At 40.6% G+C, this 17,764-nt stretch overlaps 1 protein-coding gene across 2 annotated transcripts in view; it reads right to left on the reverse strand.

Moving 5' to 3' along the window:
* The window catches only part of LOC129703318 (sodium/hydrogen exchanger 9-like), a 435,915-nt gene that overhangs the window by 264,331 nt on the left and 153,820 nt on the right, over positions 1-17,764 (reverse strand). The window contains exon 7 of one of the 2 annotated variants that reach the window (XM_055645681.1): positions 10,326-10,464. In XM_055645681.1, the coding sequence (XP_055501656.1) occupies positions 10,326-10,464 (139 nt within the window). Of the gene's footprint in view, positions 1-10,320; positions 10,465-17,764 lie in introns of both variants that reach the window. The other variant, XM_055645680.1, reaches the window with a different exon arrangement.

Consider the following 17,764-nt stretch of genomic DNA (forward strand, 5'->3'; position numbering starts at 1 on the left):
CCGGGTGGTAATGTCAAATAATTTTTTGACTTTTCTAACTTCAAGTAACCCTGACTTTCCCTCTCTCTCCATCCCTTCCCCTTCCCAGTTCTTACTGTCTCCAACTACATTTTATCTGTTTGCTTTGTTACAACAATGATCTATTCTACATTTTCCTTAATCTCCATTCCCTTTGTCCTGTTTTCTCACCTTACACTTCCTTATCAACGTACCTCCCTCTCCCCTGACATCAGTCTGAAGAAGGGTCTGGACCTACTTCTTCTCTCCAAAGATGTTTAATATCCTGCTGAGTTACTCCAGTATTTTGTGTCTATCTTGGGTGGTAATTGTGAACAGGAACTAACATGCCTCTTCACCAGGGCAATGGCTACATCATTTGTACCATCCTCACTGCAGTCCAGACAGTCAAGGTACAGTTTTTAGCCTTTCTACTCTCAATAACTCTGTTTCTATTAACACTACTGTGTCTGCATCAATAAATCTGTATCTGTTCACCCCAGAGAGCCACTTTGGAAGTCCATCACTTACCTCAACTCCAAAAAAAAAATCACATTTGCTTTTGGAATCATTAATTGCAGATGGCCACTGATGTTGCACAAGCTCTCAATTAAATATTTAATCCATGAGTTTTTCCGCATATTCTTTTATTTCGAGTTTACAATCCCTTCCTCTTTTAATGACTCCAACTGGAGCTATGTTCACCTTTGTACAAGACAGGACATTCTAAATCCTAACTCACTGCAAAGAATTCTCCTGATTCCGTTCTGACACTGCTGCACACAGCTTTAAATCTATGCCTTCTGCTTAGTATTCTTACAGCCAGTTTCTCTTTATATAGAGTCGTAAAGCATGTAAACAGGCCCATCAGCCCAATTTAGCCACGCCGCCCAAGATGCCCCATCGGCACTAGTCCCACTTGCCTGCTTTTGACCCATATCCTTCTAAACATTTCCAATCCATGTACACATTCAAGTATTTAAAAAATTGTGATAGTATCTGCCACAATTACCTCCTCTGGCTGCTCATTCCATGTATCCACCATCCCCTGTGTGGAAAAAATTGCCCCTTGGGTTCCTATGAAGTCTTTCCTCTCTCACAAACCAATATCCTCGGGTTCTTGATTCCCCTGCTCTGGGTAAAAGGATGTGTGCATTTACCTCATTTACTGCATCTAAATCCTTTATTATTTTATAAACCTGCTGTTAAACCTTCCTGACTCTGCTGTGAGGAAAGGATCCTTCACCCCTTGAAACTATCCCACATTATGACATGATGTTCTGGACTTCATCCGATGGTATCAGGTGATCATGGCTATTTGTAGTTCCATATAGTTCTGCAGAAACTTCTCAAGTTACTGTGGAACAGATCATTTGCTGGCTGCATCTAGAATTCTTAAATATCATTTTCTTGTTTTTGCAAGATAACAATATCAATAGAACATCTGTATCAAAAGTTTCTCCCCCACTTATCACTATCTTCCACATGGAATGTCTTTCCAACACAGATTTTGCTTTTGATTTCCAGGTATTTCACTTTTTCATAACAACTACATACACATTATTATTTCAGAAAAAGTATTCGTCTTTTCTCACAGCATCTTTATCTTTTTCTCCAATTATTTCTTAAACAGTTAATCTTCTCCGTGTGATCATATCTCTGAGCCTCCACTGACAAAAACATAGTACATGCACTGAGTTTAAAACAGTATGAAGGAACCCATTCTTTAAAAGCAAAAATCAAACTGTATTAAAGAACTTTCAAGGTATACACTCTTCCTCAAACACACTAAATGGAAAACCTATCAGCCACCATCTTATCCCCTTTGTGGTTCGATTGAAGTCAATGTAATTGGATTTCAGAGGAGACTTCAATGCAGATACTGTACTTTGTGCATATGGCAAAGGTTGAACTTCTGGACCATTGTTTTATACATATTTGTGAGATTTAAAAAAACGTTTGTATGATGAACATTCTGTATTGAATCCCACAGGTCACGGTGTTCAGGCTATTGCTCTTCCTAATCTACATTAATAGCTGGAATGAAAGAGCTGGGACACCCGGTCACTTGTTCTTAGTTAACAGAATAGCCTGAATTTGGAATTATGTTGACGATGGAACAGTCGATTTTTGCCTTTATTGCAATGTTAAATGGGCACCAATTTCTGGTATAAGGACATGCGTTAATATCTATCACAGCTGTGAACAATTGCCCAATCCTTCATAGGACTGTTCTATTTTGATACTTTCTGCAGGATAATCTCGAGAGATGAGCGAGTGACTTGATGTGAAATTCATGTATTCATGAACTTAAGTCGGTGTAAAACCATTACAAATGTTACACTTTATAGCTTAAGGTATATACATGGGTCTGGAATTACTGCTTTACAGCCTCACAGGCCCTGAATCAATTCATTTGCATGTATGATTTGTGTCATTCCCTAAGATAAAAAATAGCACTTTTTAAAATAATAACTATTCTATTCTTTAAACATTCTCTTTAATTCTATTATATTTCAGCTTCTATATTAACTTTTTAATTCTCTGTAATATCTAAAATGTATCCAGTTTTACTGGAATTACACTCTTTAAGCACCAGCATCCCCTTCTTAGCCTCAACAAAAAGACTAATGGCCTGTCCCACTTAGGCGATTTTTCAAGCGACTGTTGAGTCGACAGCAGTCGCCTGAAAAACTAGCGACTGGAACGGCGAGTGTCAGAGTGGAACACACACACACACATCGCTTCCTTCACCAGCCCATTATGGGGGGCAGGGGACAGGGCATGTTGGGGGGGATCGCTGTCTGAGTGAAATTCACAGGGTGCAAAGCCAATGTGATACAGACACACACCACGATGAACAGGAAGGTTGGCGCTGTAAATAAGGCGGTGAAAGCACAGTGTATGGGAAGGGTCACGTAAGTCCTTTAAAAGAGGAGAGGAGAAGGGGGGGAGGAGTGGGTACAACGTTTAAGAAGCCAGAGATACACGGGTGTGAAGCTCGGCGGACATTAACATTACCGTTCGGTTATCCTTGTTTCTGAAAACTACTGCTTACGTTTTTTTTCCCAATGAGCCAATGAAACTGGCTACAACCTACGAGAACCTTCGATCTCCTGGCAACCCACTAGGACCTCCTGACGACCCACCCATGGCACAAGAGTTCTTGCTACTCTCTTTGGCGGCTTCATTCTGGTCGCTACTAATTTTTCAACACGTTGAAAGATTTGCGGCGACCATAATCATGCCGCGATTAGTTCCCAGAATGCGGAAATTCCTCACGAACATGAAGGCGACTACCCGGCAACCACCCGCGAACATGTGGCGACCGCATAGTCTCCTGCAGTCGCATAAAAACTCGCCTGAGTGGGACAGGCCCATGTCCTTTTGATCCTCTCACACAATGGTAAAATGGAGAATCCAAGGATAATGAATAGAGCATCATCTGGTTGGCATAGAGTCTAATAGGCCTTAGTACTGTTCGCTTGGCGAGCACCCTCTTATTAATTCAGGGATGCATAGAGTGTTAGAAAATGTTGTTAAAAGTGCTCAAAATAAGTGGGAAAGCAGATTCTGTTGAGTTGCTATTCTAAAGGGGCTGTCCCACTGCGGTAACCTAATTGGCGAGTTTAGAAGAATTTAGAAGACTAGCTTCGGGAAAAATGGACACCGAATAGTGGAGACTGAAGACGACCTCCTTCGATCTCCTTTGACCTCCCTTCGACTATGTTGAAGACTATATACGACTACCTTCCACTACCCTCGATTACTAACGAATAACATGCCGACCTACTTCGACTAAACCTATGAGTAAAAAAAAAAGATTTTTTCCATGATGACCTTTTTATACTCGTGGGCATTTTTCAGCATGTTGAAACATACTCCGTGACCTAGCTGAGGCCTCGAGTATGTGGGGACTACTCTCGAGCATGAAGGAGAGTTACAAAGACCTCCTAGGGCCTCGTGTCGACCATGCTGCGAGTACGAGTCGAGGGCATACTCTTCTAAACTCGCCAATTAGGTCGCCGCAGTGGGACAGCCCCTTTAAGCACTTCTAATGATCCAAAATGTTTTACTGCACTGAGGTCAATATAGTAATACAGGTACACAACCTTTTATCCAAAAGCCTTGGGACCAGACACTTCTCGTAATTCGGAATTTTTCGGCCTTCGGAATGGAAGATTTTGAGCGTAGATTTTAACGGCTGGCTCAGTGGTAGAATGCTCGGCTCATATCCGCAAGGTCGCGAGTTTGCGCCTCGATCCCGGCAGTTACTCGGTCGCGAGTTTGAGTCTTTAATGTAGTTTTTTCTTGCAGAATAAATGTTTGTATGAAATGCAGTGTAGGAGAGATGTACTGACTGTGTGGGCAGAACTTTGGAAGTGATTGCCCACCAGTCTCAAAAGCCGCTGTGTCTCCCTGTCCCTGGGATAGCAGGGGGCGATCAAACAGCACAATGCCCCCCTCCCCCTCCAACTCCAGAGGAATCTGCTCCCCGATGGGCCGCTACGGCGACAAGTGGCAGTTCGCCCAGAGCCCGAGCTGCGCCACCCCAAAGAACAAGAAGTACCTTGCACACCATCAGCTTCTGCCCCTACGGGGAGCGGGTTCCTCTGGAGTTGGAGAGGGGCTGGGCTGGAGTTGCTGATCTGGGATGTCTGTGCTTGCAGTGGGCCTGGGGGTCGGTGTCCCAATGAGGGGGCGCAGCTCGGGCTGTGGGCGAACTGCCACTTGTCGCCGTAGCGGCCCATCGGGGAGCGACTTCTGGTGGTCCTGACGTCTCCGGCCAGTTTGCAGTTTTCCTCTGGAGTTGGAACGGGGCTGGGCTGCTGCTGGCTGTGGGTCTCTGGGATGTCCGTGCTTGCAGTGGGCCTGGGGGTCGGTGTCCCATTGGTCCTGACGCCTCCGGTGACTGGCACTGACCTGCTGGCATCAACGACGTGAAGACAGTGCAAAGCCCCCGCGCCGGTGCAATGGGCGGGGAGCTGGAGAGGGGAGGGAAGGGGTCACACACATGGCCGGGAAGCAGAGGGGTGTAGGTGGGGTGAAACTGAAGGGAGTGACAATCTGCTGCTGCCTGCCCGCTGAGTTAAAAAATTCCCACGCAAGAATCACGATACACTGTGTATCGTGAGTCTACCGTGGGAACTTTTTAACTCGGCGGGCAGGCAGCAGCAGATTGTCAATTATTAACCCTCCCGCGCAATATACCCTCACCTTCTCTTTTATGAATGGGGATTTAGTTCCCCTTTCTTCGAGGATTGACCGGAGGTTCCGCTGTCACCTCTGTGGGCCGCCCACGGTGAACGTCTTCAAGGACCTTTCTTCAAGGACCGAAAAAATGTCCGCTATTCGGAGCTTTTCTTTATTTGGAACTTTGGATAAAAGGTTGTGCACCTGTATACGAAACTTGGCAGCCAACTCGGCAATGCAAGCTCAAGCAATGTGTCCGAGTTGTCCCATCCTTTCTGCCTCTCGTGTAATATCTCCCCTATTTGCCTTCATTATTTGTGTTTGTGTGATAAATACAAAGCCAAATACAACTACAAAGTTCGGGAGAAACCCTCCATTATTCCTTGAAATCCAGTCATGGGACATTTGATGCCCAACTGAGAGAGGGGACAGACCCTTAATTTAATATCACATTTCATCACAGGCACCTCTTTCAAAATGGGACAAATGGTGGGGGAAGTAGACAGACTATTTCAACAAAATATATTCAGAGAGAATCAAGGGTATTGCAAATAAATTAAATTCACAAAGAACTAGATGTTTGAAGCCTTTGTTATCCCAAAGAACCATCAATTTTTGGAACAAGTTGCCAACTAGCAATAAAGTGTGTATTCACTGCAGGAATTTGAAAGTGCGATGCTTTCATCGCTGATCTCATCACTGAGTCGGGACAAGCACAATGCTGGCAATGCACCTTGTCTGAAGATAAGGTGCTGTACCTTGAACTAGTGTCGTGCTTCATGGGAACAATGGAAGCACCAGTGAGACAGGGATTAAACAGAAGCAGAAGGTCAGGGCAGATAATATAAAGCACGAGAACTGAAAGAGACAGGGCGAGCTATGAGGAAAGGCAAATAGGGAGATAATAGAAGGAGACAGAAGGGGAGGGACAACAGAGACACACCATTTGGAAGAGCTGCCATCTTTGAAATCTAAAGCCCTATCTTGACTCTCAGTTGGGCATCAAAAATTGCATGGCTAAGGAATAATAGAGGAGTTCTCCCCAACATCCTGACTTTGTTGCCATGTTTCCCATATTACTATATTGACCTCAGTCAATATTAATTTTCCTATGTGAGGAATGAACTACAGATGCTGGGTCGGTGAGAGTGGCAAGTTCGGTGTTACTAGATAATTCCCAAATGCTCGCCCTTTGATAAAACTTGGGCTATCATTGAGATAATTTCAAAATCTTCAGAAGCACAGTAAAATTTGCTCTTTGTTATCTCAAGATTTTGTGGGGTTTCTGTCTTTGACTCTCAGGTCACAAATCGAAAGGCACAACATTCATCTCCCCCTTTTGGCTGGGAAGGCAAGTTGCAGTGCTGCTCAAGACTTAGAAAAACTTGTACATGCCTTTATTACTAGTAGGCTAGATTATTGTAACGGTCTCCTTGCAGGTCTTCCGAAAAAAACTGTCAGGCAGCTACAGCTTGTTCAGAACGCTGTTGCTAGAGTTCTAACAAAGACCAAAAAATTTGAACACATTACACCAATTCTTAAATCCTTACATTGGCTCCCTGTATGTCAGAGAATTGATTTCAAAATCCTGCTGCTCACCTATAAATCACTACATGGTTTAGGGCCAAAGTATATCACTGACATGCTTCAACTATATAAGCGTTCTAGACCGCTAAGATCTTCTAAGACCAATCTGTTAGTGATTCCCAGAGTAAATACAAAACATGGGAAAGCAGGATTTAGTTACTATGCAACAAAGAGCTGGAATAAACTTCCTGAAGATTTAAGACTTGCCTCAACTTTGACCACTTTTAAAACAAGACTGAAAACTTTTGTGTTTAGTTTAGCTTTCAGCTAAATCTTAACTACATTGCACTTTTAACATGCACTTTTTATAATGCATTTTTAATTTTGCTTTTCTTTTCTTTTAGTTCTATTTTATTTCATTTTATTATATCATTTTATTGTATGATATATTTTTATGTGAAGCACTTTTATGAGTCTGCCTCGTGTATGAAATGTGCTATATAAATAAAGTTGCCTTGCCTTGCTTTCAATTGAAGTTGTAGTGCTGTTGGGTCTTTGGCTGAATGGAGGGGAGGGGAGGGGGGGGGGGGGGGGGGGGGGGGGGGGGGGAGGGAAGGGATGATTACTTCAAAAGTGGAAAGATAATACTTTAAGGGGCATCTGCTGGTTCTTTCACAAACATGTACTTTTATGAAGATGGACACCATGGACAAATGTATAATTTTAAAAATAGGTTATTGTCTCAGAAAAGCTCCTAGCAAAAGCCAGCCGAAAGAGGTAAGAGGGTGTTTCCAAACTGAGGATGTCAAGTTGTGTCTATAATCAAGCATTCAACGTCATAATGCAAATGAACAACACCGCTCTCATTCAAAGAATGTGGAAGGCTTTGATTATTATGTATCCGCCAATTGTGATGTCTGAGAGACACAGTCCTATTAGAATGCTCTGTTACAGCTGAGGAGTACTACAGTCAAAGCCATGTATCACATCGAACTGATTGGGTTCTAAATTAATGAACAGCACTTTGAGAAGCTGGCCCTCTGCAGATAAAAATGTTCATGTTATGCCATTCCCAGCTTGTAAGGACCAAATGTCCTTTCTCGCACAGTGTCCTCCATACCAATTCGCAACTAGGGTTCGAGATGTAAGCTGCCAGCTCTCTTCTTCAATTGAGAGCAGCACTGGGTATCAATTCTCCTGTTTCCAATTCTATGGCATCATTTAACATTGAGAAAATAAATTCACAAGAGCTGCATCCTGATGGAGCACCTCTGATATTCCCCAAGACCAGGAATACAAAGCCATGTCATCTCATGTTACACTGCACTTCAAAAACATCTGGCATATCTCAGCGAATCTCCACTCTGTAATCATCTACTGTCAACAAGATTCTTGCTTTAAAACAAATTTGACATAATTAGACTGTCATTTTTATCCGTGTTCACCAACATCATCTCTCCCTGCATTAGTAAGCATCCGTTTATCAGGGCTCCTTTGAAGTCTTGTTCCAATTATTCCTACCTTCTTCTGACAGGGAGGGAAATCAACACTAAATGTAACCCCCTCTTTGAACATATTTTTTCTCCTTACTTTAAAATGAGAAACTTTTTATCTCCACCCAGCTTTTCCATTATCAAACAAGGTCATGAAATTACAATGTGATGAAATACTGAGAAAGAACAAATGAGTTCTGGACCATATGCCTGAAGATTTTTGCAGGGAGAAGAGGAAGGTAGATTAGTTGTTAACAAGACCTATGGAATACATTCCCATATGGGACAATAGTTAGAGTTAGACTATAATTCTGGTCACAAAATTGCAGGAAGATGCATTAGCAATACAGCAGGGATATATTTGGACATCGCCAGTACTGGTGAAATGGGGAGAGACTCCTTAAATGGAGTAGTTTCCCCGGGAAGGCAGAAGATTGAATTGAGGTGTATAAAATTGACGTGGCTGGAAAGAGTCGATAGGAACAACCCATTTTCTTTCACTCAATGGCTAATAACTGGGAAGTATAAATTAAGGATGACTGTTTAAAGGATTAGAGAGTAGCTGGTGAAAGATATTTAAACTGGATCTTAGGAACCCATTGACCTTGAAGGTTCATAAGTTCATAAATTGTAAGAGCAGAATTAGGCCATTTGGCCCATCAAATCTTTCCCTCTCAACCCAATTCTCCCGCTTCTCCCCTTAATCCCTGACACCCATACTAAACAAGAAACTGCATTCTGCATTCAAAATATGCATTGATTTTCATCCACGGCCTTCTGTGGTTGAAGAAGTAGAAACAATCATCATGTTATTCAACAACTAAGTTACAGAGATAGGTTGAATAAGTTAGGTCTTTATTCTCTGGAGCGCAGAAGGTTAAGGGGGGACTTGATAGAGGTCTTTAAAATGATGAGAGGGATAGACAGAGTTGATGTGGACAAGCTTTTCCCTTTGAGAATAGGGAAGATTCAAACAAGAGGACATGACTTCAGAATTAAGGGACAGAAGTTTAGGGGTAACATGAGGGGGAACTTCTTTACTCAGAGAGTGGTAGCGGTGTGGAATGAGCTTCCAGTGGAAGTGGTGGCGGCAGGTTCGTTGGTATCATTTAAAAATAAATTGGATAGGCATATGGATGAGAAGAGAATGGAGGGTTATGGTATGAGTGCAGGCAGGTGGGACTAGGGCAAAAAAGTTGTTCGGCACGGACTTGTAGGGCCGAGATGGCCTGTTTCCGTGCTGTAATTGTTATATGGTTATATGGTATAAAAAGTATTTTGTTGACGATTTGATTTGCTGTAATCTATGGAGCAACATAAAAGGCTGGCTTGATCTTTATTAGTCGCCATGGACCCAATGTGCTAATGGTCTTGTTTATGCCTTGAATCTCTAACCTTTAACACCCAATCTTTTTTTTTAAGTTCTTAATTTATATTGCTTTGCTGGGGTTCTGAACATTGACCTTGGCTTTGACACTTTGACTTCTCCACATTTTTCCATGTAATGGTCACTACTTCATTTTCATCCAAACTAAGTTGGGAGTTTGAAGGGACACATGCACATCCTAACAATGAAACCACAATCTTTGTCTACTACAATGAAACTTTTGGAGAATTGATAATGCAGGAGATAATGAGAAGATCCATGGTACGTTCTGACTGAAGGTAAAGCATGCCTTAGCAGATTGATCAACAGTTGTTCATCTGTTTGAAGACCAGACAAAATGGAAGTTACGAGGGGCTCTTTTGACCATAATATCATGGCATTAACAAAAGACAAGCCGATTTTGTAACAAGAACAATCACTTATGAAAGACCTGCTGCCTTTGGTCTCCTATGTGTGAAAAGTTACATTGACAATATTATTTTTGCCAGTATTTCTTAATGCAAGTAGTTGAACGCTCATGAATGCATTTGTTAAATCTGCGATTTAACAGATTTTAAGGAAGTTACATAAACCAAACTGATCACCAATGCAAACTAGAACAAATTACAGTTACATTCAGATTAGTCCTGTGGCTATGTGTTTTAGTTTGAAATTAATGCATGAAAATGAATCATCAGTTCCATTCAAAGACAAAGTTTGCACTCTTCTTACAATTACAGAAAGGATATCAAAGCCGTGACAACACCAAATGCTGAGCCCATGGCAAATGAACCAGCAAAGATCCAGGCAAAGTTCCCAACGGATGTAAAGAAAGCAGTGGCATCAAACATGTGGGGATTGTCCTTTGGGCTGTAGATGGATATGGAGCTAACAAAAAGAAAATAAGAATAATTAGCATTACACTGGAGTCAGAACAAAGTAACACACCAGAGGATTCACTTGTAAACAAATCATAGTTGCTTATAGGACAAGTACAATTGGAATCAAAACCCTGAATGGACCATTGACTTTTATTGCAAAGGAAACAGCATTCTTACTCTTGTTTGAACAAACCCCATCTGGAAATAATATTCAGTTTTAGGTGCATAATACCCAACTTCAACAGCATTATGCTTTTTTGCCAAACTGATGTGAGGGCACGATTTCTAAATTAGCAGTACAATATACATTAGCTTACCTTGTAGTGTGTAGAGTTCCCAAGTTTAATACATTATTTAGGGTACCTTTGATTTGTTTTGGATTTCACAAGAGACAACCAGGTACCAATTAGCCAAATTCTTATTAAGTAGAAGAATAGATTGAAGCTAATTAATTACACTTATATTGGATTCCAATGGATTCAAGCAATTGAACCGCACCTGTTTCTCTATAGTCAAAGTTGTTTTTATGTTAAATATGCTTTAAGAAATATCACCTTTAAGATAGGCTCAGTGTTAAAGAATTGGAGGGCATTCCACACCGCTCCCAGGTTTGAGCATTTCCAGGTCATAAAAGCATCACTCAAATGGTTGTTACATAAAATAAGGGCCAATTGAGATCAGGGATAACATATTACTGTGGACCGAGGATTTGATGAAGTGCAACATTTGGCTCACAGAGGGACTGTTGAGTTGACAGGATGGATGCATAGCCACACTCTCCTCTGACAGGGGAGCTTACAACTTGGGACATGAACACAGCATAAGAACTTAGTCTTTCAGGAGTGAAATGCAGCAGATTGTGGGAATTCTCCTTCCCCAGAGGACTGTGGAAGCTCAGCCTGTCAGATTCATTCAAGGCTGGAGTTGGCAGATAGTTGGACTCAAAGAAATTCAGCAGATACATGAGAAAATGAATGGAGATAGGGTATCAGGCATACTATTGTATGGCAGAGAAGGTATAATCCTGCTTTTATTTCTTAGGTTCTTGCATATACCATAGGATAAATACATATACATTGGTCTTAATATATTTTTAAATGTTTCAAGCTAATACTTCAGGAGAACATTCCTCATTCCATTGTTTACATTTTGCACATAATAGGTATGTTACAAAACCTACCTGAATCGTCATTGGGAATCTGCCCACAGCCATGTCCGCGATTTTGGTGGTTTTCGGTTTCCGGAACACCGGATAAAAGGTTGTGCACCTGTACATAAGCTTACCTTGTAGTGTGTAGAGTTCCCAAGTTTAATCGCAGATTTAGGGTACCTTTATTTGTTTTGGATTTCGAAAAAATCGCTGCCAGACCGGTCGCAAAAGGTCTTATTAGTTTTAGAAGAATAGATAATATAGCTATATTAGTTTTAATATTACTCTCTCATTCCGCAACCAATCGAACCGCCCCAGTTTCTATAAAGCAAACAAGTTAATGGTATGTACCTTATTTTTACATTAAATCACCTTTATATATAGGCTCAGTGTATATCAAGTTATCTATAGCGAGTAGTTCCATTTTGGGCATTTTCATATCCCGCAGTATTTTTCAAATGGGCGTTTGAGGGCACTAGGGCCAGCGCGATGCGAACGTTCTAAACCAGCACTGTTCACAGGAACCCACTAGAAAGCCGATTTAAATGGGACTGTTTATTTACAGCAATTGATAGCCAACTCTCCTCTGACAGGGGGCTTATAAATTAATGGACAATTAGATAGAAAAATCATTTCAGGAGAAATGAATTATTTGTGAATAATCTTTGGAGGACTTAGCTATTTAAAAATGTTAATCTTTCCTTAAGAAGTTGGGCTTTTGACTATCCAAGAATTCAGCAGATAATGTCCATGGGAAAATCAATATAGGGTATCAGGCAGACGCTAATTTCCGAGTATGAAAATGGCCATAACTTTTTTAATACTTGAGATATGAAAGTGAATTTGGTGTCAAATTAAACTTATTGTTATGCTTTATCTGATGGGATAAATTGCAGACTTGATTTTTTAAATCTCAAAATTTTGTAACATTTTGCACATAAGCTATGATAATAGACATCCAAAATGAAGTCTCCACAATGAAAGATGCAAAGTGCTCGAGTAACTTAGCATGTTAGGCAGCGTCTCTGGAGAACATGAATAGGTAATATTTTGGGTCAATCCAAAACATCAACTATCTATGTTCTCGAGAGATGCTGCCTGACCTGCTGAGTTACTCCAGTACTTTATGTCCTTTTGTGTATTAACCTTTATTTCTTCATCCTTTCTTAAAATTGTTATTTTATACTGTTATTGGTTTTAAAGCCTTCTCTACCAAGAGTTAATCATCCTGACAATAAAGATGACCAATTACTTGGAGCAGCTTGTCAAGAGATTATTCCAACATGACCTGACTTACAGTAAGTGTTGACTTGAGTGTGATTGGGTGACCAATCTTCCTCTTAATTACAGTGATCATGGATTAATAATTTTTAGGTCTTCAGTAGACCTGCCTGATATTTTTGCAAATCTGGGTCCAAAAACCAGTTGTAGGGTCAGAACCAAAACATGTGCACCATTAGAAATGTATCATAATCATAGATATGTGCAATAGGCCCTTATGCTCACCACATTCATGCCAATTATTTTGCCCTCTACTCCAATCCCATTTACCTGTATGAGGAACATTTCCTCTTATACCATGTCTGTTTATTCTTTGCTAGTTATCCCAGGCATTGTGGCCTAATCCAGCTGAGCAGGAATTCTCCACCCAACTTCCAAAAAAACATTTAAACTCCAGGTGTTTCTGCATTGACCCCTTCCATTTTCCTTTTATTGCATCCCAATATTCCCACCTCCTAACCTCAAATCCCATTTAGAGGTTGGTTGGTGTTATAGCTTCCTCACCAAAGAAAGAGATCTTTAGATCAAAATGCTTTTGTGTGCATTTCTGAGAAAGATGTTTACATAGAAACATAGAAAATGGGTGCAGGAGGAGGCCATTCGGCCCTTCGAGCTAGCACCGCCATTCATTGTGATCATGGCTGATCGTCCCCTATCAATAACCCGTGCCTGTCTTTTCCCCATATGACTCCACTAGCCCCTAGAGCTCTATCTAACTCTCTCTTAAATCCAGCCAGTGATTTGACCTCCACTGCCCTCTGTGGCAGGGAATTCCATAAATTCACAACTCTCTGGGTGAAAACGTTTTTTTCTCACCTATCTTAAATGACCTCCCCTTTATTCTTTAGATAAATCCCTGAGCTTAGTTTTTCTAGTAGATTTTCAGGTGCAATTTGTTGTTTTCATTTGCTTTCTGAGTGTCCAACATAACAATGCAATTGGTTCAACTGGAAGACCTGTCTTTCTTGGAATGACCATTGAAATGTGTATGTCTGTGAGAAAAGCCACCATGGTATGCCATCAGTTCCAAAAAAGTAATTTATGTATCCTTTTCCTCAAACAATAAAAAAAAACACTGTCTACAATATCTGGTTCTATTAAGCAAGATTACAATATCCATTTAAATCATGCTAGATTTAAAGAGACACTACCTTAAAATACACATTGTCAGTGCATGGCAACTGTGTTTCCCTTTTGGTTTACAACAGTGAGAGGAAATTTGCAGACCTGCGTTTTTGCACGGCTGCAAACATTACTGTCTGAAAACATTTACAAACCAGATGCAGTCTTTGCTTCTTCTCTAATCCAATAATGAGATAAATACCAACATTCCTGATCCACTTGTAAAATAGTCACATAAGCTTCTCCATTAAAGATGTAATCTGTGGATACTAGTTGCACAGACTGTCAAATAGTGGATTATTCATGAACCCATATGCCTTGCATTGAAGTATTCAATACTCGCCAACAGTCCATTTATTAATTGCAATGATTTTCATTGGTATTTATGTTTAACAAATTAGCTTTTCTGGCAGTAAAATTTTCCAACAAGAGAGACCAACATGTAATATTTAATAAATTGCATTTGTTGAATGACAGGGGAAATAAAGTAAACTGTAATTGCTGCTGCTCTAGTGGAACTAATCAGAATTTATGTCAGAATTTATGTCCAATTTTAATCCAAGAACAAGCTGGTAGGGCTGGACTGCCATTTTGCAGCCTGGATTAGGCGACATTAACTACAATGAGAGATAGAAACATAGAGACATAGATAATAGGTGCAGGAGTAGGCCATTCGGCCCTTCGAGCCTGCACCGCCATTCAATATGATCATGGCTGATCATCCAACTCAGTATCCTGTACCTGCCTTCTCTCCATATCCCCTGATCCCTTTAGCCACAACGGCCACATCTAACTCCCTCTTAAATATAGCCAATGAACTGGCCTCAACTACCTTCTGTGGCAGAGAATTTCACAGATTCACCTCTCTCTGTGTGAAAAATGTTTTTCTCATCTCGGTCCTAAAAGATTTCCCCCTTATCCTTAAACTGTGACCCCTTGTTCTGGACTTCCCCAACATCGGGAACAATCTTTCTGCATCTAGCATGTCCAACCCCTTAAGAATTTTGTGACATTTTATAAGATCCCCCCTCAATCTTCTAAATTCTAGCGAGTCCAAGCCAAGTCTATCCAGTCTTTCTTCAGATTGGACAGAATCCCTGAGGTTAGATTGTTCTAAGAGGTTTAGGGGAGACTTGATGGAAAATTATGATAAAATGATGAGAGGCATAGTTGGATAGACAGTCAGAGTCTTTTTCCCAGGGTGACAATGTGAAAGACTAGAGAGTATAACTTTCAGGTGAAAGGGGCAAAGTTTAAAGGGGATGTGTGGAGTAAGTATTTTATACAGAGGATGGATGGTGCCTGGAATGTATTGCTAGGGATGTTTGTGGAGGCACATATGACAGCTTTTAGATAGGAGAATGGACATGCAAAGAATAGAGCAATATGGATAAAGTGCGGACAGAATAGATTTGTCTTGGTATCTTGTTCGGCACAGACATTGTGGGTCGAGAGACCAATATCTGTGCGACATTATTCGATGTTCTATGATCCGCTGAAGTCTGATCCTCGGATATCTATGCTGGTTGGATGGCTCAGATTAAATTGAGTTTTTGGTGCTGAGAAGAGGTCCACGTTTCGCTTTGCGTCTAACAAACATCAAACCTCATAGATGTCTAGACCATTTTTGCTGATAAAAATAAAATATTTTGCTAGAACAAAATAACAGTGCAACCATTCTGATCGAGACAGCTCCTCCTAACTATAACTTTTTTGATGTATGTAGATCTGGAAAAAGAGGTGGAGGGGTTGCTGCTATATTTAAAAATGTATTTCAGGGGAAACAGATATCACTTGGTGATTTTCCATCATTCGAATACCTTTGTGTTGTATTGAAATGTTCCCCCCGAGTTCTCCTATTAATTATTTACAGGCCTCCTAAATATTATGCTAATTTTTTCGATGACTTTACAGAATTATTGTCTAGCATCTCCACTGACTTTGACTGTCTAGTTATAACTGGTGATTTTAATTTTCATACTGATGATTTGAATGACAAGGGTGCAAAAGAATGTTTTACTATTTTAGACACATTTGAACTGTCTCAACATGTGAAAGAGGCTACTCATTGTAAGGGGCACACTCTGGACTTGATTATCACAAAGGGTCTCAATGTTTCTGATATTTTCGTGACTGATCCTTCATTGTCTGACCACTTCTGTGTTTTCTTTAATATATCTTTTATTCCCGACATACAGACAAAATCAAATACTGTAAAAAAAAATGGTATATAAATGCACATTCTAATGTACTCTTTAAAAATGCCATCTCCTTGTTACCACCTCTAAACCCATGTTCTGCTGATGATCTTGTAGATAACTTTAACTCCAAAATTGTGAAAGTTATAGATGTCATTGCACCTGTTACGGTTAAAACGATTTCTGGTAAGCAAAAGGCACCCTGGAGAAAAGCTGCTTTTGTAACGGCCCAGAAAAGAGAATGCCGGAAAGCTGAGCGTTTCTGGCGGAAAACAAAACTTCATATTCACCATGACATCTATAAAGAGAGTCTCCGTGCCTACAATTTAGACTTAAAAAAAGTGCTAGAGAAACATTTTTCTCCAATATCATTAACAACAACACTAATAAGGCAAAAACCTTATTTGCAACTGTTGACAGACTGACTAACCCCCCCAACACAAATACCACCTGAACTCCATTCCACGCAGAAATGCAATGAGTTTGCATTATGTTATACAGAAAAAATTGAAGGCATCAGACGTGCCATCAATATCACCGCTTCAAATAAAAATGTTGGATCACCACCCTATTTAGGCAAAGGTAATGTGGCAATGATGACATGCTTTAATGTCATCGACTCTAAAACTCTTGTGGAAACGGTGACACAACTAAGGCCATCCACCTGCTGCCTTGATGCTTTACCTACCAACTTCTTTAAGAATGTTTTTGACTGCCTAGCAATAGACATACTGCAAATAGTTAACAGCTCTCTTCAATCAGGCAATTTCCCAAAAGCCTTGAAAACTGCAGTTAAAAAAGCTTTAAAAAAGCGGAGCCTAGATGTCTCTACTATTACCAACTATAGACCAATATCAAACCTATCTTTCATAAGTAAAATCATTGAGAAAGTTGTCCTCCTGCAACTTAATCACTTCCTGGCTTCAACTGGCTGCTACCACAACTTCCAGTCAGGATTTCGACCTCTTCATAGCACCGAGACCGCCCTTATTAAAGTTGTAAACGACATCCGTCTTTACACAGACTCTGGCAAAGTTTCAATATTAATGCTATTAGACCTCAGTGCTGCATTCGACACTGTTGATCACTCAATACTTTTGGACAGGTTGGAAAAATGGGTGGGGCTCTCAGGCACAGTCTTAAGTTGGTTCAGGTCATATTTACAAGATAGGAACTATTGTGTTTCCATTGGTGACTTTGTATCAGAACCAACCAACGTGACGTGTGGAGTCCCGCAAGGTTCGATCTTAGGGCCCTCTTTATTCAACATCTACATGCTCCCACTAGGGCAAATCATGCAAAATAATAATATTGACCACCACTTCTATGCTGATGACACTCAAATCTATGTAGTGCTATCACCAAATGACTATCGCCCCATAGATCTGCTGTGCCAGTGCATTGAGCAAGTCAAAGACTGGATGTGCCAAAATTTTCTCCAACTAAATAAGGACAAAACGGAGATAATTGTTTTTGGTGCTAAAAAAGAAAGTCTTAGAGTAACCCAACACCTACACTCTCTGACCCTGAAAACGGCAACCAAAGCCAGAAATCTT

This window comes from Leucoraja erinacea, chromosome 14 (assembly GCF_028641065.1).
Source record: "Leucoraja erinacea ecotype New England chromosome 14, Leri_hhj_1, whole genome shotgun sequence".
Taxonomy (NCBI): Eukaryota; Metazoa; Chordata; class Chondrichthyes; order Rajiformes; family Rajidae; genus Leucoraja; species Leucoraja erinaceus.